This window comes from Pavona decussata, unplaced genomic scaffold, assembly GCF_977016875.1.
Source record: "Pavona decussata unplaced genomic scaffold, jaPavDecu1.1 SCAFFOLD_27, whole genome shotgun sequence".
Taxonomy (NCBI): domain Eukaryota; kingdom Metazoa; phylum Cnidaria; class Anthozoa; order Scleractinia; family Agariciidae; genus Pavona; species Pavona decussata.
The window spans coordinates 2,143,653-2,165,100 of NW_028145450.1; the positions used below are offsets into that span (position 1 = coordinate 2,143,653).

The 21,448-nt window shown below is 37.7% G+C and overlaps 1 protein-coding gene across 1 annotated transcript; it reads right to left on the bottom strand.

Annotated features, from left to right (window-relative positions):
• LOC146485298 (geranylgeranyl pyrophosphate synthase-like) lies at positions 1–21,155 on the bottom strand. The gene is made up of 12 exons (XM_085103692.1): positions 21,035–21,155; positions 20,497–20,565; positions 19,887–19,972; positions 17,779–17,825; positions 16,887–17,003; positions 14,933–15,034; positions 7,478–7,538; positions 6,328–6,406; positions 4,001–4,103; positions 3,055–3,119; positions 1,766–1,815; positions 1–350 (listed from the first exon to the last, which is right to left on the bottom strand). Exons 1-12 carry the CDS (start codon positions 21,089–21,091, stop codon positions 269–271), a joined length of 918 nt encoding a protein of 305 aa, XP_084959818.1. The 5' UTR covers positions 21,092–21,155; the 3' UTR covers positions 1–268.
• Between the last annotated feature and the right edge of the window lie 293 nt (positions 21,156–21,448).

Consider the following 21,448-nt stretch of genomic DNA (forward strand, 5'->3'; position numbering starts at 1 on the left):
TTTGTTTGATCATTTATTTTATTCTCGTGATCTAAATGTTTTATCACGCAGGGATATTGAGTGGAGAAATTAGATTACGATCACCATTGGGATTTTATACTGTCTGTAAAAGCTAAAAACTAAATATCATTTACGATCTACATAGGTCACGACAGTTTGCTGTTTTGAGTTATACCGACTAAGTCATGTTTCCTAATGTTTCTCTCGTATCTTGGCGGGAAAACAGGCACAAGAACAACAACAAGAATGGTCTCAATAAATTTAAATTTCAAGCATAGAGTTTTGCTAATTGGACGATTACTGCTGACAAGTGCGGGTTTCCACCTAAATTGGCAATAAGTTCTTGAGATCTGCAAAGGAAAAGAAAAGGTTAATACTTAAATTAATACCAAATAATAAATGCTCAAGCTTGGGGGTGCAGTTCTGCCACATGACGCAGTATGTTGGTGAAAGGGTTCTCATAAATCGATGGAAGTTCGTATCTACAGCTTCTGTTAAGAGACGCTCTCTTAAAACCACATTTTACAATAACTGTCCAAATTGTCGTGCGCTGATTGGCTCGTAGCTATTGTCTATAAGAGTACAGACAATAAAAATGACGTCAGATGTAACGCGCGCGCTTTCTCAACGAAAAAATAGCCAATTCCGCTCGTACTTTTTCCATGTTATTGTAAAAAACAAATCGACGGCAGTTTTCTATGGTCTATACTCTTATAGACCATAAAATGACGCCATAAAATGTCCAAAACTTGACAGTGAAACCACTCGCCTGCGGCTCGTGGTTCCACTTGAGTTTTGAACATTTTTGACGTCATTTTATGATCTATAAGAGTATAGCTGCCGTCGATTTGTTAAGTGGATACTGTAACTTCATCAGACGCATACTCAGATAGGTCATGAGTTACCATGCCATGCTCCATTTCTTCACAGGTACAAATGTACTATGGATTCGCCATTCCATCGATTTACCAGCAAATTTTGCCGGACACGCGAGAAAGACCATTATGCATCTCGCGACGAAACCAAAAGGAATCGCTTCGGGCTGCGCGGACCGCGAGCGAAAGCGCGCGAGAGAGACCAGAAAAAGCGAAGGACTTAAAAGAAAGTCTAACACCTCGTCTACGCCAATGAAATAGGGAACTTAAGCAACGACAATGGGACGGCAACGACAACGCCGCCAAGCAATGGGTTTAATGCGGAAAAACAATCGCTCTGCACGTGCGTTTTAAATTTCGCCACATTTCTTCGCCGTTCTCTACAAAACAACAACGTGAAATGACCAAATTCAAGGTTTTGTGGAGAACGTGAACACACGAACGTTTCATTCTCTTTCTTGACTTGTACGCCACTCCTACCAATTTGATTCCTGGGTAGTCCGCCCTTCTCTGTAGAAGTTGAACGAGTTGAAATAATCCCGAAGTAGCACAAATAAAATTAAGTTATATTTTCAAGTAACGTTTTCGTTGCCGTTGCGGTCGTCGCTGCTTAAATTCCCTATTTTTGCATTAAAACGCATTCCTTTCGAACAAGTGCTTTTACTGCCTTAGATGTACGTCCACACCAAAATCATCAAACACGTTGACCATTTCCATCCAAAACTCTTTTCAGAGTGAGAGATTTGAAAACGAAGCGCTGTCATTTCAGTGTGGACAGCGAAAATCGAGGGTCTCTTCAACGCCGATGTGGGAAACGCCTCAAACATCGTGGGTGCTTCTATTTCTCGCATGGACCAAATTTTGTAGCGTCATATATCACCAGTACTTACTCGTCTTCCAGTTCTTTCAGAACGACTTTTGTGTAAGCAAATGAGCCAATCTGTTGAAACAAAACGAAACGTGAACACGAAAACTGGCGACGTCAAAAATCAAAAAAAGAATTGTTGTTCAGACTATGGCTACTGTGTGGGTTCTAACACAAAACTTCAAAAACTCATCAATAGTTCATAAGCACGTTGACCCATCAAATGGTAGATAAAACATCACGTGCAGTGGTTTTAAAACCCGATAAAACCTCCTCCTTATTAGCATGTGGTGTTTAATGTTTTTCGCGTATGCTAATTTCCAACGTTCACAAAAGCATCATTGTTATGAACTTCCTTGATACACGCTTTTCCAGGAATGTTGTTGAAGCATTTAAAAAAAATCGCAGCGCGTGTTTTAAACATTACACAACTGCAGCTGGGATTGTCTACATTATGCTCAATGTTTCACACTATTATGCTTATTCTTTATGCTCAACAAATGTCACTATTATGCTCAAATGGCGTCTCTATTATGCTCCATAAAACTGTTCTTTTTTCTGATTCCTCGCTCGATTGTTGAGATGACTCATCCGCGGAGGCAGCCGACAATGTTGTAAGACTGGAAGCTATGTTTTTGATCATTTGTAACCAAGGCGTGGTCTTAAAATGTGATACCTGGGCCGACGTGTTGTCTGAGAATTCTATGGTTTTGGCAAAGTTTTATAAAACACAAAGGGTCGAAGAAACTTTGCACCATTATTCCAGCAAAATGTTTGATTCTTTTGCCTCACCATTATGCTGAAAATTATGCGGGCATAGTGTGGACAACCCTAACTACAGCCCAATGACCACATGATAAAATAATACAAGTAATAATAATAAGGGGAGCAGGGACGGTTTAGTGGTGAGAGCACTCGCCTCCCACCAACGAAGCCCGGGTTCGATTCCCGGACTCGGCATCAAATGTGGGTTGTGTTTATTGTTGGTTTTCATCCTTGCTCCGCGAGGTTTTTCTCCGGGAACCCTGGTTTACCCCTCTCCTCAAAAACCAACATTTCTAAATTCCAATTCGTCCGGACATTGGCTCCGGGAGGCGAGTACTCTCACCACTGCGCCATCCTTACCCATCTATGCTTATCCTTGAAATAATAATTTTATTACGGTGCTATTGACTGTTCGTAATTCTCGATTCTGACGTGTGATCATAAAAAAAGAGAGCCACTTCGCAGAAACAATATTTATTCATTATTTGAGAACGAACGACTCCGTAATCTGTTGTTCAGTTTAAATGGTGTCACAGCGATCGACTATACCTGTTCTAAGTAATCCACAAAGTATTTCTTGATATCTATGTCAGTAGTCCTCTGTTTTAAAATATCTGAAGAAAGAAATGTTAAGGTTAAACACAACTTACCCACCCACCCCCAAACAACGTACCCACCCCCCGTTTTTCTTCGGGGGGTGGGTACGGCTACACGTAGGCTAATGTATAAACAACTTATGTGACTGGCTGCTGATGGCACATCAAGGATGATAATCGAGCAGGTAAGGGTATACGTGAAAATGAACGGATAGTAATAATAATAATAATAATAATAATAATAATAATATGATTAGGAGATAATAATGATGATGATGATGATGATGATGATGATGATGATGATGATGATGATGACGATGACGATGACGATGACGATGACGATGACGGTGACGGTGACGGTGACGGTGACGGTGACGGTGACGGTGACAATGACGATGACGATGACGATAAAACAATTAAGGAGTTACAGTATTGGATAAAGTAACAGTTTTGTCTGTTTTTCGGCATCGTGGATGAGCACTAATGTATTTGGCCAACATACTACTTCAACGCCTTTAAGGCCGGTCTTGATCATTTTGAGTTATCTAAACCTGATTCACCTAATGGAATCTGGGAACTATGGTAACAAATTTTTAAAAGAATAAGCGACAAAGCGATGTTGCCATGCGGCAAAATATCTTGTTTTAATTCTATCACTTTCTTGTTTTTTGTTTTTTGTTTTTTTTTTATAGCCTACTAGATCTTCTAAGCTTACACTGATATATTTTTATTTCTTACAACGTGATTGTAGTTACTTTGTAAGCCGTTTTTTTGTTAGAGATATCCTGAATGAGATATAATAAAGTTATCGTTATCCCTATCCTTACATAAAAGCCCTTGGTAGTTCTAGTATCTAGATACTGTTTTGAGTTATGCAAAGTTCGGTGTACAAAGGATACTCATAATTCTTGTGCTTCTTGAGTCGTTTCTGATCCCGTGGATGATAGGAAAGGAAAACTTTCCCTCCGTGAGGTCTTCACAGAAACTTTTATTTTCCTTGTACTGTCGTGAAAAGAAAGAGACAAACTGATAAATTTTATAATACAAACTGCATTCTACATGTACCTTATTAACCCTTTCACTCCCAGAAGTGATCATTTTGTAATTTCTCTTTACATTATCAATGCATTGCCAACCAGACAGGTCATAACAATCACGAAAATCATCAAGTGATATTGCCCTATATTACGCCAAATTTTGGGAACTAACTTTAAAAATAAATGCATGGCAGTCAGTCAGGAGAATTAACATTCAGATCATGGGAGTGAAAGGGTTTATCTGTGGATACTGTAATAGTGGGTAATTGTTTTAAGGGTTCGTTCATACTTTATTGCTGTATGCAAAATTCAAGATCTTTTCAATATGTTTAATTCCCAAACCATTATTTTCTTAATATGAATACATGTAATATATATTTGACCTGCGGGTGAAAGATTAAGTAAGAGAAAGACCATCCTAGTTATTTACTCAGCTTAAACAGTTTAGTTGCGAAGGTTCTTTTTCCAGATTCAAGGTATCAGTTCGACTTGCTACAAGTCGACCTCGCGAGTTCGGAGAGCGGCCAGCGAGCTTTTTCATGAGCTTCGTCGTTCCGCGCCATAAATCAGACGACGGACTTTTTTGAAAGTCTAGGTATCAGTCAAATCACACTCTTGGAACTGAAATAATTTTGGCTAAAAGGAAACTTGACGAAATTTGACTGGCAGAAAACGAATTCACTTACATGTAGCAATTAAGCACTTAGTGATGCAGCTTTGAAAAAACTTTTCCCATTTTTTTCTCCAGACTTTATCTTTTTTTCCATACTTTTTCCAGGTCTGGAAAACTACATGTACTTTGTAGACTTTCACACTTTTTCAAGAACCCCAAATTCTGTATATATGAACACCACAAATTATTTACATTGATAAGTGAAAGGCATTAAACAGTACCTCCTAGTGGTAACCAGTGTTTATTATGCTGTGCAAACTAGGTTGTTTCACCTTTTGATTCAACGGACTAAAATGTTAAGACCCTAGAAACCCATCAAAACTATTTAAGCACTACTAGCTTTCCAGTGCTTTCCAGTGGTGTTTTTCAACTGCGTGTTTTGGTAAAGTAATGCGCCGATCAAATCGAAACTTCAACATCCCCCCCGGGGCAAACCCCGGGGATTTGACTATTTTCTGTGCCCGGGGAGTGGGGAATTTGACGGGTAAGGCCTTCCCGGGGGTGGGGAATTTGATCTTGTCTGGGTGGGGTGGGGAAAATTGAACCGGAAGTGTCAGGTTTACAGTATATAGACTGTGTCTAATCGCATATTATGTCATAATATGTATTCCCATGAGTCAAGCTGCGGCTTTGTCCCGCAGTGAATAGTGAAAGAATAAACACTGTCGAATGAAAAACCGCTTTGGCTTAAATTGCAGAATATCCTGCCACTCGAACAGTCCACGTAGCCGGCTAACTCATTTTAAATATGTTATTATGTATTTCTCGTTAAACAACCGACTTAATAAATTCAATTCCCAATCATTTTTTAATAGTTTCAATGTTAAAGTTGTGGTTTTTGTAGTAACTCATGACAGGAGCCGAAAACGTTGTTCTCTAGGAGGGGCATTTGACAGACAAATCCGACGATAAGGTAGGGCATTTGAACACCATTTTGGCCCAAGGGGGCGGGGATTTGAACGATCCAATCTTCAAAAGTTCAAATGCGCGGGGTTTGCCCGGGGGGAGGAACGTTGAAGTTTCGAGTTGATCGGCGAATAAAACCATTTTAAAATAGATAACAAGATAATAATTAATGTGCAATATGCAAGCGGTATTAGGTTACAGGCAGCCGTTGAGAATTTAAAAGCATTATAAGACTTTGCATGGGGAATACAATATTGTTGATTCTGAACTTTAAATAACGCTAAATTTTAACTTCCATTCAATAAAATGAATCAAACTGACTCACCTCTGGTGTATTCTTATGCGTTTGGGGATTGTTTCACCGTTTTAATCACAGCTGTTTTTTGCCTTCATAAGATGGATGACAGTGATTTCAAAGAATGCCCACTATTTTGACAGTTTTTAAACTGTCAAAATAGTAATATTAAAATATTAAATATTGTATTAAATATTGTAAAATATTAAATATTGTAATATTAAAATATTACAGTAATATTATACAGTATTGTTATCATTATATTTTACGGCTGCGTGCAACCCATCAGCGCAGATTTAGAATCATGTGCCTCACCTCTTCTGATAGCAGATTGGCATAGTCATCCCTAATTTGGAAAAACATTGCCAGGGTATTCAGCAAAGGAACAAAGTCACTGGTGTAAATAGAAAAATAAAGTACATTATTCTACGATTATGAGCAAAATGAGAATGGCAACAAAGGAAAACAAACAGAAATAGAAGACGAAATGATTGAGGAATTTTGGAAAACCAAAAACGCAGGGTAAGTGGATAGAGTATGCACGTAGGGCTTGGTTGTTTGAAATCCTTGATTAGCCCTTATCCCCCATTAAAAGCTAACAAGGTTTTCATCTTGGTTATTAAAATGTTAAAAAAAAATGTTTTTGAATTAAAGCTGATTTTAAATTAATGTTGAATATTACAGTGAAACGAACTCAACCGGGGCCACCGAAAAAACCGACACTTTGAAATTTAAAGAAAAGTTCTCGGTTTTGATTGGTTTACAAGCTACTGGAGCCAGACTCCTTTGTTGTAAACGTGACCTGTGATTGGCTCATCAATGTTGGGTGTCCCCGCTTGAGTTTGTTGCACTCTAATACTAATAATATGAATCTAGACATGGCAACCCCTCATTAGTTTCACAGTTGGGTTCAGGCACAGGTACAGAGTCTATTTTTTATAGCGATTGAGCAACAAAGCATGTAAGCCATAAGATTATAGCAATCCAATAAAATTCCGCTACGTGGAGCAAAATCACTAAGTATTGCTTCATACCAAGCATGTAATCTTAAGCACTAGAATTGGCTCATGCCATTATCATTCACTGAGGCATCAGAGCATTTGCAGCCTAAGAATTCGCTTTTTCAAGTTATCATTTTAAGCTAAAGAAACGTCTAACTCAAACGGAGGGACAAATATATTGTGCTAATGGAAGAATCTTTATCAATTACACTTGAATCAAAGTTCACGTTAATCCACGATTAGCTTAATATAATTGGGCTTTGAACAACCCAGAACAGGTTAACATGGACGGCACAATCAATGTCAAAACTAAGTAAGCTGGCTCTCAAGTCTTTACACTAGTGATTTATCCAAAAGATAAAATTTTATTTATTTTATTTACAAACTGTATATAAATACCCATCAATTCTTGATTTTTTTTTAACTTTTTGAATTGTTAATTGCTGTCAGTAAAACTGTGTCACCTTTTGTTTGCACTGAACGTCTGCATCAACTTAACTGCCAACCGGAAAAGTCCACCAGTTTCTAACGATAAAAGATTCATATTAACCGTAGTTAATATATGACATCACCACTGTCACAGGCACAGTACCTTCAGTGGGCTAAAAGAGGATTATTGAAAAATTACCTTATCTGTTATTTTTGACTCTCTAAAATTTACAGACACTGCATCATGGTCCTGAAGGTATCTATTATAGCGTGACTTGACAGAAGCAAGATTTGTGAAATACATGCAGCTCTTTGAATAACAGAAACTTAAATAAGTATGTAAATTATGATCGTCCAGGTGAGTGCAGTCCTGAGAAGTACTGTTTGAGGTGACATTGACTGACATTTTGACAACCTGAGTGGCCCTGGTGAAAATCTTTGGAGGATCTTCAAAGATCTTCAAAGATCCTCCAAGATCTGCAAAGATCTGCAAAGATCTTCTAAAGATCCTTGAAGACAAGGATCTTTTAAAGATCCTCGCAGATCCTAGAGGATTTCTTGAGGATCCTATAAAGATCTCTTGAAGATCCTGATGAGGATCCTTTCAAAGATCTTCTAAAAGATCCTGCAGGATCCTCAGAGATTTCATTAGGATCCTACAGGATCTTGAAAAAGATCCTTTAAAGGATCCTGTCAAAGATCTTTGTCAGGATCCTTAAGGATCCTCAAGGATATGATGAGGATCTTACAAGGTTCTTGTAAAGAACTGTTGAAGGATCTTCCAAAGATCTTTATCAGGATCCATAAGGATCCTCAAGGGTCTTACAAGGGTCTTAAAAAGATCTTAGAAGGATCCTATAAAAGATCTTTGTCAGGATCCTCAAGGATCCTCAAGGATATGTTGAGGATCTTACAAGGTTCTTGGTAAGAACTGTTCAAGGATCTTCCAAAGATCTTTGTCAGGATCCTTAAGGATCCTCAAGGGTCTTACAAGGTTCTTAAAAAGATCTTAGAAGGATCCTATAAAAGATCTTTGTCAGGATCCTTAAGGATCCTCAAGGATATGATGAGGATCTTACAAGGTTCTTGGTAAGAACTGTTCAAGGATCTTCCAAAGATCTTTGTTAGGATCCTTTAGGATCCTGAAGGGTCTTACGAGGTTCTTAAAAAGATCTTAGAAGGATCCTATAAAAGATCTTTGTCAGGATCCTTAAGGATCTGATGAGGATCTTACAATGATCTTCAAAGGATCCTATCAGGGATCCTTGAAAGATCTTTGTCAGGATCCTTAGGAATCTTCGAGGGTTTGATGAGGATCTTACAAGGATCTTAAAGGGATCCTATTTTATCTCTTTCAAAGAACTTTCCCAAAATCCTTAACAGTCATCATGGATCTGATGAGAATCTTAGAAGGATTTAAAGAAGATCCTTTTAAGGAGACAAAGAGGATCTTAGAAAGATTTTTGAGGATCCTTTCAATGATTTTTGTCAGGATCCTTATTATAATGATGGTACAAGGATCTTTAGACAAACTTGTAATGAGAATCTTATCAGGTTGTTAGAGAGAACTTTGCAAATCATGGTCTTGTGATTAATCAAAATATAGGATAATAAACAATTCACTAAAACTAATTGGGGTTGCTTTGGAACCAAACAGGCTAATTGCACCAATTTTGCAGTTGTGGAGGAAATCACCTTTCAATCATGCATAAACCATACACAGTCACATGGCAATGCAGTTATAAACCTCACCTCAAAGGCAACAGAACTAAATATTTTTTTCTTGCAAAGAAAGTGATCAGTCACATAAAATCTCAACAAAACAAGATTCCCTGGGTCTACAAATGTTTTCACAAAATGTACTTGAAGACAAGCAATGACTGAAAATCTCTTTCTTCGACTTTGACAACACAAGAAGCTAAAGAACGAAACTTTACAACATTAGATTGTGATCAGTCGATTCAATATTAATTTTTGTGATTTTTGGAGCTGCAATGGGCCAATACTGTGGAATTTTCAGGTAACAACTGATGTTAGCCATATCAATGCATGAGTTATATTCCTATTTTACCTGATAGGGAAAAAATAGGGAGTCTATTTTATTTGTGTTTTATTTTTATTTTAAGCCTCTTTTAGAGCAAGATAGAACAAGGTGTTGTATTTTATTACTATTTTCTCATAACAAACTGAAAAGTAGCCTGTAAAACAGCCTGTAATCCTATATCACTATTGCTCCATAACATAGTAATACACTGTTTTATTTATATTTTTTCTACAAATAGGATAGGCAATGGCCAGTTAGATTGTCTGTATCACATGTTGTATGTACATATTTTGCATACACCAAGGGAAACTTCATCTTCCTAATCTAAGGTGAAGTTACTATTTGTATTCATCATTGTTGATGTATACACCGTCAATGTTGAGCCATATAAAAAAGACAAATGCATGATGTATACTTATTGCATGTACACTTTTTTGCTGAATCTAACTATTACATATACCAGGTACTTCTTTGCAATGAACTTATAAACTTTAAGCTTATGTATGCAATAATAACAAATGGTTTGGAAGAAAGAGCAAGGATGTACTTATTTTCTATACCACAAGATTGAGCTTTATTTTTGTTATATTAATTGGGCAAATAAACACATAAAACCAAGATGAGCAACTGATATTAGTATTTGTAACCGGCCTGCTTTCCAGGAAAAGCTTTAAAAAAAAATGAAGCTTATATTAAACTTGACTTTATACATGTAGTACACGTCACTGAAATGCATTTGTGAAAACAATATTACATTCAGACCTTCTTCAATGGATTTCGACTCCATTTGATGCCAAAAAGAACAACAATGCTTTCAATCATAATTCCTACAACTTTCATGCACAGTGCTAGCTTTTAAAATGAGCAAGAAAACGTGGGGTCACAGCAACACCGGCAGCCATCTTGGATTTCATTCAGACTGGGTAGACTGGGCACGAACAAGGCCATTTTGGTCAGCAGATATGCCACTGCAGGCTCGCGGAAAAGGCCGTTTCATTTTCGATTTAGGCGGAATATTCAAGAAAACAGGAGACATTTCCCGTGGATTTTTACCTCTGTTAAGCTTCAAAATGTTGGGTTCAAGCAAAAAAATGTGGATAACTACTTTTAGCATGAGGTAAGCTTTGAAATCAATAATTTTGATTAAAAAGACTGCATGAAAATGTGTGATTTTATAGATCTTCTATGGGAATTTCGAATGCATGTGCTTCTTGAATCTTATCTGAGCTTAACTGCAAATTCGAGATTGCTGAGATAAACATTCCCTATTTATTTTTCTTATACATGCAAAGCCTTTGCAAACGTTTTTACAGAGTAATTTGTAGCCAGGTTGTTGTCATGTCTTGGTATAAGCTGAAGACTTAGTGATCTTGGTTTGATTGACGTTGCATGAAGATCTGGAGTTCATGATCAACTTCATGGAGTGTATAAGCTTATATTTTCTGTACCACCATGAGTTAAAGGTTGGTTTTACTCAGAAATCAACAAGGTTGTTACTGATGAGAAGCTCACTGAAACATGTGTCTAAAAGCGTATACTTGGCACAGCCCAGATCACTGTCACAGTGATCACTGAGTGACCACTGGTCACTCAGAAGAACTGACTTAAAATGCACTTTTTTCTGTTGTACTGCAGATTTTCAGCTCAATAATGTTGTCAAGGCTGATACTCAATCGTGCAGCTTCTGAGTCAAGTCAGCAAATCCTGCTTAATAAGCTAAGTCACTTATGACAGTTGGACTCTATTTTAACTGATTTGATTTTTTGCAAATCATGACTTCTGCTACTCCTACTGAGAAACAATAATTATTACCAAATAAACTTTTGTAACTTGCATAATGGAGTATTGGTCATTCCTTGATATCATATACATGTAGTTGAAAACAGCAAGGGTACAATCAATATTTTTTTTACGAAATATCCAATCATTTTTCTTTTTTATTTAGCACTTCCCCTGAACCTTTACATAATTCAAGACAAAGCCATTTTCTGAATGTTTCTTTCCTGAGAAGTTTACTGTGAAATTGTTTTTTGCTGTTACTTGTTTGTAGCTCTGGCTGTGGAATACGGTCTGTGAATGACAAATTTATATTGTGTGTAATGCATGTTATTAACCATCCAGATATATAGTTATATATATAGCAGATCTTATCAAGGGCTATTGGAATCCAAAAAGAAAATTGGGGATAACCATGCATTTTTTTAGAGATAATTCAGCAACAATTACTCTTTCTTATTCTAAGGCAGCAGTGAAATACAAAGCCATGTATGGCATTTTACTCCAAATTGAAGCTTTATTATCTCTGAAAAATGCATGGTTACCCCAAATTTTCTTTTTGGATGCAAAGAACACTTGCTAATTTCTGCTTTCTCTGCACAGTTTTAAACTACGCAAAAATACCCCTGTATTAGTAGGCACCACCCATAGGAATCTCGAGATGCGCAGAACGTATGTGCAGTAATAAAAGTAGGCACCGTCCTAAAGGGACTTTTCATGAGTTTTTCATAGTCTGATACATGATGCAGGAAATTTCATGGGCCATGCTGTTTTTCACATTATTTTCATGGATTTTTTATGCTCTTTCCATGGCAACTTCATGGTTAAAAAATGCCATAAAAATGTCTTTACTCTTGACCTTGAAAATCCCTTCTCAAACTCATTAATAATTCACGAAGAGAAAACAAAGGAAATCACTACCGTGAAGGAGGTTTGGAAATGTGATGTAAATTATCATAAAATTTTGGGAACTTTTGCTTCGAATTATCAATAGCTTGAGAAGCTATATCAAACACTCGAAAGAGTGTTTCCTCCTATTTCCAAACACCTCGAAGTTGGTTAAAAAAACTCGGCTGTGCCTCGCTTTTCCAACCTACTTCTTGGTGTTTGGAAATCGGAGGAAACACTCTTCCTCGTGTTTGATATATTACCTCAAAAAGTGTTGGAAATGCTATGGATTTACCATGAAAAAATACTGAAATTTTCATGGTTTTGGTTTTATAATGTGCAATGAGAATGCCAATTATCTGTGCTTTAAAATGGAGCTGCACAGAGTGTTACTTTAAAGGAGAATGTGCATGTAAACTTGACATATTTTCAATTTTGTCAAAATTCATATTTAGTCGAGTGAATGATTTCTTTTAATTTTCAATGTAACAGTTCAAAACCAGATGAGTCTTCATTATGCCTTTGCCTGAGAGTGAGACTTGTGGCTAAAAGACGAGTTTTTTTCATAAATACATAACTGTTACAAATTTATTGAAGCGTATTATTTTGATAGCTGACATTGTACTAGGCACTGTATGCAACATTTTCTTTTAACTTGTCATCCAACCATGTAAAAGTGTTGTTGTGGATGTTACCACCCTGTTGCAAGTTGTGATAACATTGCACATTGAAGTAGACATTACAATGTAGTTCAACTTTTGTACAGCACGTTTCTGCAACTTGCAACACCGGTTGCAATACATGTAGGTATAACAATGTCTTTCAGCTTTCAAGTCATAACTTACAATGTTGTGCTACAGCTTGAAAAAAACATAATTAATGGTCTCTGTATTTCTCATCCTTTATTTGTAGTAATTTTTTCATGTCTTTCTGCATGTAAGTGGCCTCATTTTCATGAAAACAAAGGGCTCACACAAAAGGAAGAAATAAGAAGAAAAAACAAGTTAGCTTAGTAAGACATGTTTACCTTTTTTTAGATTTTTACATATTGTATTAACTGTTGTGTTTCATGGTAAGGGATTGATGATTTTAGACAATGAGATTTTTGCAAGTGTAAAACATCAAAGATCTATTTGTAAAAAGATGAGAATAATCTGACAAATAAAATACATTTGGCATAAAATTTACTGCTTGTTAAATAGGATACTTATTTTGTGCATGAAAATTAAAAGTCAAGAACATGAAGGATCTTAGCAGAACCCTATAACGATCCATCAGGTCCCAGCAAGGCTCCTACAAGGACCACGAAGAATCCTGCAAAGCCCCTGTCAAGATCCTTAAGGTCCCTGCAAAGAACCTTTAAGATCCTTCAGGATCTTTTTAGGTTTTTTCATGATCCTAAGAGAACCTGAACCTGAAGGATCTTAGCAGGACCCTGAAAGGATCCATCAGGTCCCTTTCAGGATCCTACTACAAGGACCATGAAGAATCCTGCTAATGCCCTGTTAAGATCCTTCAGTTCCCAGAAAGATCCTTCAGGTACCTGCAAAGATCCATTAAGATCCTTGAGGATCTTTAAAGATCCACATAAGGATCTTTTGTGAATCTTTTTGAGGGTCTTTAAGGATCTTGATTCATATCCTCAAAGATCTTGCAGGATCTTGTAAGAACCTTGAAGTCCCTGCAAAGATCCGTTAAGATCCTTCAGGATCTTTGCAGATTTTTATAAAGATCCTTACAAGAACCTTAAGGATCTTGGCAGGCCCCTGTGAGGATCCTTAAGGTTCCTGCTACAAGATCCTGCAAGATCTTTGAGGATATGAATCAAGATCCTTAAAGATCCTCCAAAAGATCCTCATGTGGATCTTTAAAGATCTTTAAAGATCCTCAAGGATCTTAAAAAGATTTTCACCAGGGGGAAGACTCATCATCAGAGTCAAGTGAAGATGACTTCCACTCAGGTTGTCGAAAAGTCAGTCAATACATTTTTAAGAAGGCTTGTAAGAAACTGTATTCCTAAGGGTATTGCGTAGAGCGGGTGTTAATCATACCAACATCCTGAAAGGTATATTTAACCACAGTGAGACCAGTCCTGGAATATGCAGTGCCAGTGTGGCAGTCTATTCCGGGTTACCTCTCTGATGTAATCGATACAGTCCAAAAAAGAGTGCTTAAAATAATTTTCCCAGAGGCTGAGACTTACATGTACATGGAGGCCCTCCAGCTCGCTCAATTAACAACACTGGCGAATAGGAGAGAGTACTTGTGTTTTAAGTATATGGATGAAATAAAGCAAAGTGATCACCCCCTGGCCCACTTACTACCGAAACCCGTTGTTAATAGCTGTCATTATGATTTAAGGACAACCCCGCAGCAATTTTACTTGTTCAAAAACTTAATTAATCGTAGAACCCGGAGAACGGAGGATTTTTTTACATTTAAATATTTCAATTAGTTAGTTGTTAGTATTATTAGATTAGTTTATTTATTTCATTATCTCTTGTAAATTTATAGCTCGTTAATTCAGTTCTTTTCAACTGCCAGAGAGAGTTTTAATAAACTTAAACTTAATGTCACCTCAAACAGTCCTTCTGAGGACTACACTCACCCGGACGATCATAATTTACGTACTTATGACATGACTCCTGGATTCAAACCATTTATAGAGAATTAAATGACATGGGGCCCACAAATTGGTAGTCTTGCTATCCTTGTAACTGTTGCAGACCACATGGGTTCTAAAGACCTAGAGACCTCCTACAGCAAAGGACCTACTGCATACTTCTCCGAACCATCTCTCTGTACTCCTCTTCTGCGGGGCAGGTGTAACTGTCTCTCCAGTATATGTCCATTCCCTGGCCTCTGTGAAGCTCTAACAGTTCCTCTATATAATGCAACATGACAAAAAAAAAACAAAAAAAAAAGACTTTCTTACTTTTGGCAATCAAGGGAGCAGGGATGGCGCAGTGGTGAGCGCACTTGCCTCCCACCAATATGGCCCGGGTTCGATTCCCGTACTTGGAGTATGTCATATGTGGGTTGAGTTTGTTGTTGGCTTTTGTCCTTGGTCCGAGGGTTTTTCTCCGGGTTCTCCGATTTTCCTCCCACCATAAAAAAACCCCAACATTCCCCAATTCAAATTTGACCAGGAATGCACGGACACCTTTGAACGAGTTCCTAGAACTCTTTGGTGCTTCGTGGTTAAATAAATTACATTTACAAATTGTTATTTCCATGCCTCCTTTAGAATCTTTGGAGGAGTGGGGACCGAGGGGGTAGGTTCCCATCAGAGATAGTTATTAATAACCCTTCTTCTCCCGGAAACACAGTATTAAGCCCCGTTTACACGAGCAATTTTTATGTAGCAATTTTTATTTGCCCTTGTAAATGACAACTGCATTTGCTGAAAAGCTGGCGTGTTAGTTTTTATGTGGCAAATAAAAAAAAGCCACATAAAAAAATTGTCCGTGTAGACGAGATGCCACGTAAAATGTGACAATTTTTTCAACGTCATCTGTAGAACCCAGTCCCTACAGTCCCTACCATTTGCGCATCCAGCATGGCGCCATCTTGCTTTTTGCCTTTCCATGGACATTTCTGCTATGCAAAATTATTACTGGTGCAAATAATAACAACAAATATTTGTTGAGCCATCTACATGGGCAAATAAAAATTGCCACATACAGTTGGCACATAAAAATTGCTCGTGTAGACGGGGCTTTAGTAGTGCTGTTAGTAATTAAGTGCACTGGACATCAAATCTTAAAATCAGTTGCTGGAGGCCTGGCCTGTGCCTTCCTGCAGTTTCCACTTTACTGCATGTTTCAATAACATGCAAACTCTTACCTTCAAAACCCAACTAACGATTTTCACGTTTTACTGCTGTCAATCATAATGACTGCAACAACCAATTGACCATCAAAAATACAAAAACCCGACAAAATGGATCAAAATCCACCAAACATAGCATTGGTACATAATCTTTTGACCATGCTGAACCAAATGTCTTTGCTTCCTAAGTCGGGCCCACTGCACTCAGATTGATGGTAGTGAACAATGTACTTTTAATTACTCTAACTATTGTTGTCTCTCTACACCCAAACCTATGAAAGGGTACCAGCAAACATACTGCTGGGGGTAGCCATGTGATGGACTAGTATCCTATCTATGGGGAGTAGTTTAGTAACACCCCTACTTGCTTCATGCTACAGAAGCTGATCATGTGGGACACCTGTGGTTCAGCCATGGATCAGACTTTACCTACTCTCTACCAAGACCCTGTTCTCATGACAAACAGAATATGTCATCCAATATACAGTCAATCCACGTCACATGTGACCGGTTTTCTTGAAATTTGAACCAAGTTTTGAAATTTACATGTCAGTTTTGAACATCACCGGCGAGATTTCAGAGTTCTTGTAGAAATTTCCCTAGTTTATTAACGGTCTAAAGCTATGGATGTTATTTACATTACAGCATTAAGTATTTCAAGAATAAAAATTGTCTCCCAAGTATTTTGAATCTTTTTTTCAGTTAATGCGTCTTTTTGGGAAAGCTTTCCAGAGAAATGTTTAACATTCTATTCAAATGCCGGACATTACAAAGAAAAATTCAAATGTTCATTTCATTCTTGGAAAAACTGGTCACGTGTGACGTGGATTGACTGTAAAGGTAATCCTAGACTCACAAGTAGTCTGCAAAAAAAAAAAATGTTACTTTATTAAAGTAACCCATACCTGTAAATATGTTTATACAATCTTGATGATTCAGGGATAATACTTTTTGCAGAGCCTTAAAATACACATAGTTTGCACTGTTGATGGTGTGTGCTACTCCATAGATTTGATGAGCAACTAAAAAGACAACAACAACAGCAACAACAAAATTAGAATCATTGCCACTTTGCACACAGGAATTTCAGGACATTTTAAATCTTACAAAAATACATGAATGTATTGACATGTACATCTACATAAAATTGTTAATTGCGACATCTTATGATGGTAATGGGTATGGTATTGGTATTTATAATATAATGCACATACCGCATAGTCTCATGGCAGTTTACAAGCCTAATCTGTTAACTGTAGAGTGAAATAGGATGCCAGCATGTAAAGGTGCCACTGGCATCCGCTAACAGTTCACAGATTAGAGAACTTAAACACAGATGTTTTTGAGCCACAGACAGCGACTGGAAATTGATTTTTTCCCTTTTTGAGCGTTTTCATATCATCATATTCATAACATCAAGCCACAGTCATTAACAAGAGCTTTTCCTGTCTTTGGTAAGGAGCAAAGCCTGGCCAAAAGGAGACTTTTGACTTCCAGTTGCCGTCCGTGGCTCATGACCGTCTGTGCTTAAGCTCCCTATTGATCTCACCCACTCACCCAGCCCATGCATGAATGTGAAAAATGGAAGAAATCACTGTAGAGATAGAGATAGACCACACCCCACAGGGAACAATGTCCCCTATTCTTTTTGAACACAGCGTGTGGGTTGTAATTAACATCCCATACAGTATAGATTATTAGGAACAAGTGTTGTGAGACAGGACCAGTATGGCTTATCATCCTTTTCCAAGAGAACTAGAAATTCTAACTGTTTGCTTTAATTATTTTTATTATTACCAGGAATTCCTCTTCGTAACTTTGAATTGTCTTCTATGTCATCAATTCTACAAAATTTGGTAACAACACAAAAATATAACAAATGCAATCATGTTACACATACAGGCATTTAAGGAAAGTGCTTAACAACAAGTACATTGTATATACAGGGCTTCTGATATTATGCGATGTTGCAATTTCGCATAATTGACCGAAAATCGCAACAAATCGCATAATTCATGAAAAATCACAGAATTTGTACAAAATCGCACAATTCTGTAAAAAAAAGAGCAAAAACTCGCTTCATGTTAAGTTCTGCGATAATTTAAGCATTATCTCAAGGAGTTTTTCCTCTTTAAAAAGGCGTCAAAAATCACCTGGAAGCGTTCGTTTGTTGATTAAGCGAACAAACAGGCGTTCTATGGACCTGGTGCTGGTTTTCAATATTAAACAAGTGATCATTGGCCCACAATAAACAATCCTTTTATGTAAATACACCAATCACAATCATTGAATATATTTTTAAGATGTCATTTGATCCCTTCAAACTTGCGATGTAGGCATTGGCGTGAAAACTGCTTGATAGTCGCTTGCAATATGTAGTTATTTTGTTTTAATTGTTCAAAACAAACATCCTCATTATGGATAAGTTTGTTGTTAAAATGCCGAGTGCTTCTTCGCAGGAGAAAAAAAGATCGCATCTTCCTGTAAATATTTTGGCAAAAGACAGGGCAAGAAAGTACCCGAAGGAACATTTCATGTTGACGATGGTCTGTTGTTTACCCTGCAAGCAGTGTCTCCTTCGATCTTCCTAGATGTTTTGCTCTTCGTGCAACATAGTGGTTGATCATCTTCGAAAGTTTGTGGTTGTCAAGCACATTGAAGCTGAGTCACACAAGCGGGACGCGAAAAAAAATGCGGGTGGGAAGCAACAAACGCTGACTTGACCAAATAAGCAATATCTGATTTTCAATAATTTGAAATGAGGCAACAAATGATTTATTTCAGCTGTTTCTTCATTTCTCCGTGCTCTAATTGCTTTTTGGACAGCAAAAAATGGATTGTGCTTCTCTTAGACCTAATAAAACAAGGGTAAATTAGCTAAAATAAAATCGCATAATTTGCCGCATAATAGACCTTTCTTGCCGCATAATGAGACTTGAAAGTGCCGCATAATTTCCGATTTTTTTCCGCACCCTATCAGAAGCCCTGTATATAGATCTATGTACATCAAATGAGAACTTTAAGCACCTAGCCTACGTAGCAGTCGTTTCCGTTTCCTTCAAGCCAAGCGGGATAAGCGCGCGAGGGCATTGGGCAAAAAGGAGCAAAAAAGTAGGAGGGGAGGGGAGGGGCGGGAAAGGAAAGGAAACGCCTGCTGCTGAGCCCAGACATTTTACCGAACGCCGTTCGTCAGCGAACGGGAGGCAATGATGTATTACCATTGGCCAATCGTCTGTCAATCAAACTCATAGACCAAAACGACATCTGGTTAACCATTTATCAAAGATGAAAATATGGCCGAGACGGAAAAGAACTCTCTCGAGTGTCCTTTCGATTTCGAGTTTGCTTTGCTTTAGAAACGGCTAAACTACTTTCGCTGGGTAGAACGACTTTGTGTTTCACGCTACACGAAATACAAATTTATCCTGAAAATGCGAGGAAGTATTTTAGCCATGTGGGACAAGCTCAATCTGTCTGAAATTCAAGCTGTAAGCAAATGAGTTGATATTCTAAAACATAGGTAAAATTTGTCTTGGGTAATTTTATCTACGCTTTGTTTGAGAAATAAATCTCCTAAAATAGTGCAACTTGAAGTATACAAGTTGCCCGCCGCGATTCTGTTTTCGCTAAGATTTACCAGGTTCTCATGTGACAATTGACGTGACAGTGTAGGCCCCAAGGGAGGGAAGCGTTCGGTAAAATGTCTGGGCTCAGCGGCAGGCATTTCCTTTCCTTCCTCCGCTCCTACTTTTTTGCTCCTTTTTACCCAATGCCCTCGCGCGCTTATCCCGCTTAGCTTGAAGGAAACAGAAACGACTGCTACGCAGGCTATAAGCACCTAGATTTTAATGCATTAAAATATTTTTTATTACTGACTTCTATCTTAAATCATACAAAATACTCACAGCAAGCTAGAATTGTGTAACATCTTTACCACTTCAGCAATCACATTTAGCTTGTCTTCGGGGATCCTCAACCAAAAATTAAAAGCCTGAAAGTAGGAGAACATGACATTACAACTTCACGCCAATTTAAGTGCAATCCCATCTCAGAGTCCTCAGGCTTTTTGGCCAGTGGTTGGTCGCAAGGAGAGACTCTGGAGAATTCGAAAAAAAAAATTGATTGGCTGTCCCGTAAACGGCTTCATTGTTTTACTTCAGAAATCCATGATGAACGACCAGTGTTCAAATGCCCCTGACATTTGGTTCAACAAAGAGTGAAATGCATGTTGAAGCAAATGTTGAAACCATTTAAACAGGCCTTTACATATGAATGTATATACATGTATGTATTTGATTATACGTGTATGTATTCATGATTGAATTCGGGTAACTATATTACACCCTATACATGAATGAAGCAGTAATTTATCACTATAAATTTAAGGGGATTCTTGTTATTTAAATAATTCAAAATGCTTCCCAAGAACAACAATTATTAAAAAAAAGGGTTTTGTACGTTCAAATGAGTAATTTAATTTGGTAAGACTTTTGTACTAATTTTAAACAGACTCACATGGATAAGCTTCTCTCTGACTTGCTTCCCTGGAACTTGCAAAATATAGCTGTAGGGTTCCAGTAAAATCTGAGGAATAGCATGGCAGTTATAAAATTTAATTATACTATATTGATGGTTTGCATGTGACGTCATGGCAGCCATGTTGGTGGACAGGAACAATAAGATTTTTCTCCTCGGGGAGTTCACTGCCATTTTTATGCAAACTTTGTGAACAAATTTTCTTTTGTTTTGTCCACCAAGACGGCGGCAATGCAAACCACCTATAAGCTTACAGTCAAGGGATTAGATGTGAAACTATAACATGTAGTACATATATTCCTTTCATTGCTTTTCATGCCTTAATCGGAATCAAAGCCAAGATAAAGTCCAGTAGTGGTCAGGCTATCTTTGCTTTGGGTGGGATTTTGTATATCTTTTAATTTTATTAATATCACAGTAAGCATTTAAGTTCCATGAATTAGGGCCAAGTTTGACTTACCGTCTATGAAAGAAAAACCCGGCTTCTTCAATTGCCGTTAAAATATGACCATCTTACCTGTTCCTGTACCGAGCAAGAATCTTCTGAAGATGACAGTTTAACATCGGAAGACATTTTATGTAATTATATGCCCTAAATCACCGACAAAAATACAGGACAAGATCACTCTGGCATCTTGAAAGGCGAGTAGTCCCAGACCTACGCAATTTTTGTCACGCGAGTGAACAGGGCAACCCACGGGGGAGCCTTGACCCAAGGGTACCCTCCTCTTCCCCTGGGTCTCTAAGGCCGAGGATGGAGCTCTCTTACTGCACGATAAGCGGCGATTCAGCGCTAGGATTTGCACTTGACTAGTGGAATGTGTATGTGTTGGGTTGCAAAACAGCGTTTTTTGACAACCTTGTTTGCGTGACGACATTGAAACATGCGTGACTCACAGATCTATTTCCGTGACAGCCGATATTCCATCTC

Bases quoted from the DNA above. Each gene is read 5' to 3' on its own strand.
- LOC146485298 (XM_085103692.1), bottom strand. From the start codon at position 21,091: ATGTCTTCCGATGTTAAACTGTCATCTTCAGAAGATTCTTGCTCGGTA. The intron at 4,104-6,327 runs GTGAGGCACATG...TTTTCACGACAG, and splicing joins CCAATCTGCTATCAGAAGAG to TACAAGGAAAATAAAAGTTT. The intron at 351-1,765 runs GTAAGTACTGGT...TTTCCTTTGCAG, and splicing joins CTGAAAGAACTGGAAGACGA to ATCTCAAGAACTTATTGCCA.